This window comes from Trachymyrmex cornetzi, unplaced genomic scaffold (genome assembly GCF_001594075.2).
Source record: "Trachymyrmex cornetzi isolate Tcor2-1 unplaced genomic scaffold, Tcor1.1 scaffold156, whole genome shotgun sequence".
NCBI classification, from domain to species: domain Eukaryota; kingdom Metazoa; phylum Arthropoda; class Insecta; order Hymenoptera; family Formicidae; genus Trachymyrmex; species Trachymyrmex cornetzi.
The window spans coordinates 2442420-2449037 of NW_017296157.1; the positions used below are offsets into that span (position 1 = coordinate 2442420).

The following is a 6618-nucleotide window of genomic DNA, read 5'->3' on the forward strand; positions in this document are numbered from 1 at the left end:
ATAGTATGACTTTCCCAGGTAGAACGTAGAAGTCATAATAATACCTTAACGCTTTTAATTATTAGTCACATGAAAATATGCACGTCGTTAAACAAAATAATTTGGAGTCGCGGTGACTAATTAAAGGTTAAAGATATCCTTAAATCATGAACTTATAAACGATAAAAATAAAGTCATGATGACGTCCTATAATATTATTATAACTTTTGTGATCTACTTGAGAAAGGCGTAATATATCGCGCGACGTCATCATGACATCATAGGAGTCACAAGGCTTACATCATTTAATGCTTACAGCGCTCTTGGAATTATTTCATCCTTGTTGTTTATCAAATATTAAACAAAGACGAATAATACTCATAAACACTGTGAGCGCCAAATGAAAGGCAGCCATAATGATACTATAGGACATCTCTCACATTATAAGTGACAGATGAAGTCACGATGACGTCCCATGATATATCATTATGGCTCTTATGATATCATGACGACGTTTTATCCACATATTGGATCATTTGTGTTAAATTTAACACATTTATATTTTCCAATTATATTATTAGCATATCTTTTTTTTTTTTTTCAGTAAAATTGACATTTACAGTTAAATTAACGTATATTTTATTCACATCTTGGAACTTGTTTTAAAATACATTACTTTTTATTATTTGTTCGCTTATTCATAAATTATACCATTCTGGCAATAAGAAATATTGAATATTAATTTTGACATAAAATATTCAAATAACATAATCGCATTTTGTTAAATTGACACTCGTACATGTTAAAAATTTCACACAAAATTTTAACGAGGATTTGAGTGGATCAATTTTAATAAAAATATAAAATGTTTTTTACTGTGTGGTATCATTATGACTCTGACGGCTGTGACCATATTTCGACATAACTCCCTAGCAATTCTAGTATATGTATTAGACTGCTCTAACACATACGTAAATATATCTTACATCTATGTTATAGATATCTAATGTTATCGGCAGTTATCCTTGATGTTTACCGGACTGTCAATACAAAAAACCTATAGTACGGTAATCTAAAATATAATAACGTGAACTATAAATTTTCAATACTGGCAATGTTAATTGGAACACGGCCTCTGTGTTCTGTCTGAATCACCGTCTCGGCCCAATGATCCACGATACAAGTATGCAACACCCGCCGAAGGATGTCAGATCTGCCTCGACAGCTGCGTTTCTAGCATCGAAAAGCACTTATTTAAGGTACTTGCCGCATTTTTTTTCTTTTCTCGAGACTCTCCCGCTTGGAGAGCCTCCACAACGTGAATGTTCCAACCGCGTATCGCCCAAGGATGCATGACACCTGCAAAAAAACCGGAAGAAGTAGCTTCGGCGGCCGTGTATTTACAGCGCAATCGGAAGACGGCAGGCAGTGGTATCAAGAGATAACGGAGACGCGAATGAAAGGGCGGCTGTGTGACACCCGCGTCCCTGAATTCGAGCGAACAATCGCACGGATGCCCCGACCCTCGCGCACAAGCAACCGGAAACTATCCGGCAACGAAGGTACAATGCGCGATGCGCGCCATTTTGTTCATTTTATGAGCGCGTTCTTTCTCTATTTTTTGTTTTACGCGGTCTGATTAATCTTGTTCTGCGACTAATCGCGTGACATGGCGATGGATCGAGCCGAACGTGACGACGGAAACGAGCTCGAGTTTTCCTACCACGATAAATCGCACTGACAGCCTTAACCGATTCTTAATGGTGATCCCTGTTCCCATCTTGTCGGCGATCCAATTAAGATATACATGGTGTCTCAGAAACGTTTAATCTTGATCATAGAGATACTCAAGTGTACTATGTAAGTGACGTATAAAGAGAGAATAGCGTTTGTACAACTTTTCATTGATCCACTATATTCAGAACAGTGTTTAAGATGAAATAAAGTGCATAAGATAGAATGAGATGCATGCACGAAAGAAATGATTTTGCTAAAATATCTAAAAATTTAGCTGAGTGCAAAAAATATTCGTACATGGAAATTTTTTTATAAAAAAAGTCTTATTTGTACCCAGCAAAAAATGATCGTTAATTCAATCGAATCGATGTCAAATTGGTGTTGAAATCGAATCGATATCGATACGATGACTTCAATTCGATGACTCATTTCTTGCTAGATAATATTTACTTTTTAAAATTAGTTTTTTAAAAAAATATTTTCTCTGTACGAATACTTTTTACACTCACTGTAAATACAGATTTAAAAATATTATAATTACGTAGAATGCTCAAACTGATTGTCAAAACTTTTTGCAACGTTGCACATCATGCTTGAGTTTTTACGTAATTATTTTGATAATTCAACAACATTATTTTCAAATCTAGCTAAATTTTAAAATATTTCAGCAAAATCGTATTTTTTGTGCACATGATAATAATTTCTTATGTAAAATACATCGTTGCAACAATTAATAATCACACTTACAAAGAAATGATTTTGTTGAAATTCAACTAGATACAGTTCTGAAAGTAATTTCGTCGGACTATCAAAATAATTATATAGGAAATTTATAAGCATGATGTTACAAAACGTTTTAACATTCTAGCAACAAGTTTGAACGTCCTACATACATATAGTTATTTTGATGGTTCAAAATTATTATATATCAGATCTGTATTTAGTTGAATTTTGAGATACTTTAGGAGATTGTTTTTTCTGTGTAGATATCTCATTCTATCTCATGCATAATTTATCTCAATCTATTTTAAGTAAGTCCTGAAAAATATTGCTGACCAAACACGGAAAAAACGGTTTTGTTGAAGCATCTAAAAATTTAGTTGGATACGGATACGATAAAAATTTAAACAGATACAGACCTAAGAATAATCTTGCCAAATGTTAGACCATCAAAATAATAGAAAACCCAATAACACAAAAAACTCAGTGGTGATAAGCAATGCTGGAAAAAGAATTTGATATTCTAGCTACTAATTTGAGAAGTCTCTATTAAAATTATTTTAATAGTCCAAAAAACTATTTTCAGATCTATATTTAGGTAATTTTTAGATACTTCAACGCGAAATCGTTCTTTCCATAAATATTTGATATCCAATTTCTCGTAATTTCTTACTTAAGAAGAGTATTCTAATTATACATTCTCGGAATTAACCTGCAGTCGAAGTGTTTTCTTCAGGAAAATTTCAGGATAATTATTCATTGCAGTCTATTAATGTTCAACAATCAAATATCTCAATATATCATCTTTTTATCGCAAGTGTGACTCAATTTTACCGCAGCTTGAGAATAATTCGTGCTACAGCTTTTAGTGTTGGAAAAATTGGTCTGGAATTAGCCGGCGAGATTGTCGTTAAAATAATAGTTGCGGTACACCCCGTAGATGAAGTAACAAAATTTAATTAATCGAGGTTAACGCCGATCGGTATCGCTGCAACCGGTTCCAACCGCCCATCATATTACTCTACAAGATAACCGCTGTCGTTAGCATGACCAGATAAATATTGTCACTGAATATTGTCAGGTAACTCGGGCGTAACCACGTTTTCGCACTCCATTTTTATCTAATCGATATGTGGTCGTTACTTTCCCTACATGTCGCGCGCATTAATTACAAATAATGGTTTTTCGCACTGTCGCTTGTTCGACCATTTAATAATAGGCTAAAGCTTCGATTAATAAGGCAATAACATGTACGTAGAACCGGTTACGTTAATATATGTTTATAATGCATCCATCATATAATCACATATTGATTTACGCGAAGTAAACATTCGACGGAATGAGATTTAGATTTTAATATATGATAAATTAATGACAGACAGATAGTATTTATATAGTGTTTTATACACGGAAAGTACAGTTTTGTTTTACATCAAAATTTAGTTATCACGGAAAAAATAGATTTGATGGTTCAGCAAAGCTATAACTTACTTGCGCGAATTCAACATGTATAACTAAGAAGATTTGATGATTCAACAAAGAAATCATGTCTGTAAGCAATTATCAATATGCTAATTCAGCTAATTGTTTCAATGGAAATTGCTAATATAACAAGTTTTTTCATTACAGCAAAATGCGTTATCTTAACATGTTTGATTTATATATTGGATTGATTTTCATAAAAAGTTATCTTTGCTGTATTAAATAATTTGCTGTGCTGTCCCAACAAATCTAATTACCTATAGTCGCTAATTTTAGCCAGCTGCATAATTTCGCTACTTTAACATAGAAAACTAGCTGTCCGTATATTATGGCTATACATTTGAATTATACATTTGAATTAGTGAAGTTTTAAGTTGTTTTAACAAATCTTTTCTCTCTCTTGTGTAGATACAAATTAAAAAATAATTTTGTTGGACTATCAAGACAATTACGTAGGTCAAATATAATGAGTATAATACTGCAAACAATTTTGATATTCGAGCAATCATTGAGTACCCTTATAATTATTTTGATCTGATAAAATTATTTTTAGATCTGTATCTAGCTAAAAATATTTAAATATTTTAATAAAAAAAACTTTATTTCTGTGTATATATATAGCATTCAATAAGGAACACATCATCCAGGATTATGGGTGTGGCCAAAGTCTCACTACAAGTGCTTTGAAGCATTTGATTGACCAAACAAAAGAAAGAGTTTTACGAACTGACCGATCATCGTTCAAAAAACATTTTGAAGCATTTGTAGCATTATGTTGGTTTTATCCTATATTCTCGCTACAAAAATCGAATTATTTGATTTTAAATCTATATGAAAAGTTCGCGCGACTAAATCATATCTAATCGTATTATCATTAAAATTCATATCGATTTTTAAAAAAAAAAAGGTTGAACGGATTTGTAAATGTAACCAAGTAAATCGACTCTATTTGGACTACTATTGAAAATTGCGAGTCACTTCCGTGCGGTTGCAATTGCACGAGTTAGAATCGGATTGCGAGTGCGAATCATCGCTACTGCGAGCTTCACAACGTTGGTTGTTTGAATCACATTCGTGCGATTGCATGCAGTTGCATGAGCTAGAATAGGACTGTGAATTCGAATCGCTGCTACTGCAAGTTTCAAAGCTGACCGTTCGAAATATTTCCCGTCGAAGATCGTCCGTTATGTCTGATCGTTTATCGGCGGACGACAAGTAATCCAAAAGGTCAGCAACAATTTCTCGACGTGGTCTGTTGAAAAATGTACCTACAACCTCGTGAATATCGATGAGCGGCTGCTTCGATAGGACGTGCCTGCGAGAGCGATTTTAATGACGTATCATTAATCTCCAACGATATTCTCGTCACGTATCAAATATTATAATTGGCGTTTCGCGTTTTTTATAATAAAATTGTTATTAGGGAAAAGACACAAATTGAATATAAAAATTCTACACTGTGAAAAAAATACATACATGAAAAAAATAGTTCACTGAAATATCTAAAAGATACAGACCAGAAAATAATTTTGCTGGACCGTTAAAATAATTATATAGGATGCTTAAATTAAATTGCTAAAATGTTAAAACATTTTGCAGCATATCATCATGCTTGAACATTCTATATAATTATTTTGATGGTCCAACAAATTTATTTTCAGATCTGTATCTGAATAAAATTTTAGATACTTACATCACGGCAAAACTATGTAAATTTGAACATAGATACATACATTTCGTTGGATCATTAAAATATTTAAAATGTTTAAAAGTTGATAACTTTGCTACAAAAAGTATTAGCATTCTAGCAACCAGTTTAAACGCCCTATATAATTATTATATATTTATTTTGATGATCCAAACAAAATGAATTTCAGGTCCGTGTATATATAATTAAATTTTTAGATATTTCAGCAAAATTGTTTTTTCCGCGTTATATATTTTTTTGATGTAATTATAAAATATTAGATGCGAGCGTACCTCAATAAAATACCGACCAGACCTCTGATTTCCGGGTGTGATTTAAAGTAAATTTCGTTTTCCTTTCGAGTCGTCATTTTCATTTTGTTCAAAGCTTGCTTCTGATCTCTCGTTAGAGCGCCCACATCGTAATTTTGCATGCCGTGCGGTGGATCCGCGGGATGAAAAGCGTTTCGGGCTTTAAAAGGCCGGTTAGACATAATGATCACCGAAATATCTCTTGACAAGGGAGTCCGCTAACGAAGCATGCTTGTCACGCGTAATATCTCCAGTATGTCAAATTTCAAATTATTACTTCGTATAATATTTTTTTGCATTTGTTCATGCGCAAATCGCGCGACACGACGCGACGAGGTCCGTAAAATGCAGAAATGACTTGACCGACAAAAAAATTTGACGCATATAAATTAGCTTTTGTTTTAACGCGAAATAACATACACGAATCTGCACACACGCGACGCTACGGCACGGCATAAATATTGATGCAATCTATGACAGCGATATCCAGGCGATGACTCACGTCATGTCCATGTATACTTGCGAAGATTAGCTAACTATAAGCCTTTCTAGTTAACAGCTTTATGTGGAAAACTCAAGATGAATATGTGCGTGTACATACGTTAAAAATACATGGGACGTTAATTCTAATAATAGAGACAAGTATAAAAATCGATTTAATACAAATTTTAATGCTATAATATCTTTATACAAATAATTGCG

At 33.1% G+C, this 6618-nt stretch overlaps 1 protein-coding gene across 1 annotated transcript; it reads right to left on the reverse strand.

The window, feature by feature from the left end:
- Positions 1-4494: 4494 nt before the first annotated feature.
- Positions 4495-6288, reverse strand: LOC108758347 (uncharacterized). The gene is made up of 2 exons (XM_018503241.1): positions 5899-6288; positions 4495-5233 (listed from the first exon to the last, which is right to left on the reverse strand). The coding sequence occupies exons 1-2, from the start codon at positions 6096-6098 to the stop codon at positions 4876-4878; spliced, it is 558 nt and encodes a 185-aa protein (XP_018358743.1). The 5' UTR covers positions 6099-6288; the 3' UTR covers positions 4495-4875.
- Positions 6289-6618: the final 330 nt, after the last annotated feature.

Excerpts from the sequence above, each read along its gene's own strand:
- LOC108758347 (XM_018503241.1), bottom strand. The coding sequence starts at position 6,098 with ATGTCTAACCGGCCTTTTAAAGCCCGAAACGCTTTTCATCCCGCGGAT. Across the intron at positions 5,234-5,898 it reads CTGGTCGGTATTTTATTGAG|GCACGTCCTATCGAAGCAGC; the intron begins GTACGCTCGCAT and ends TCGCTCTCGCAG.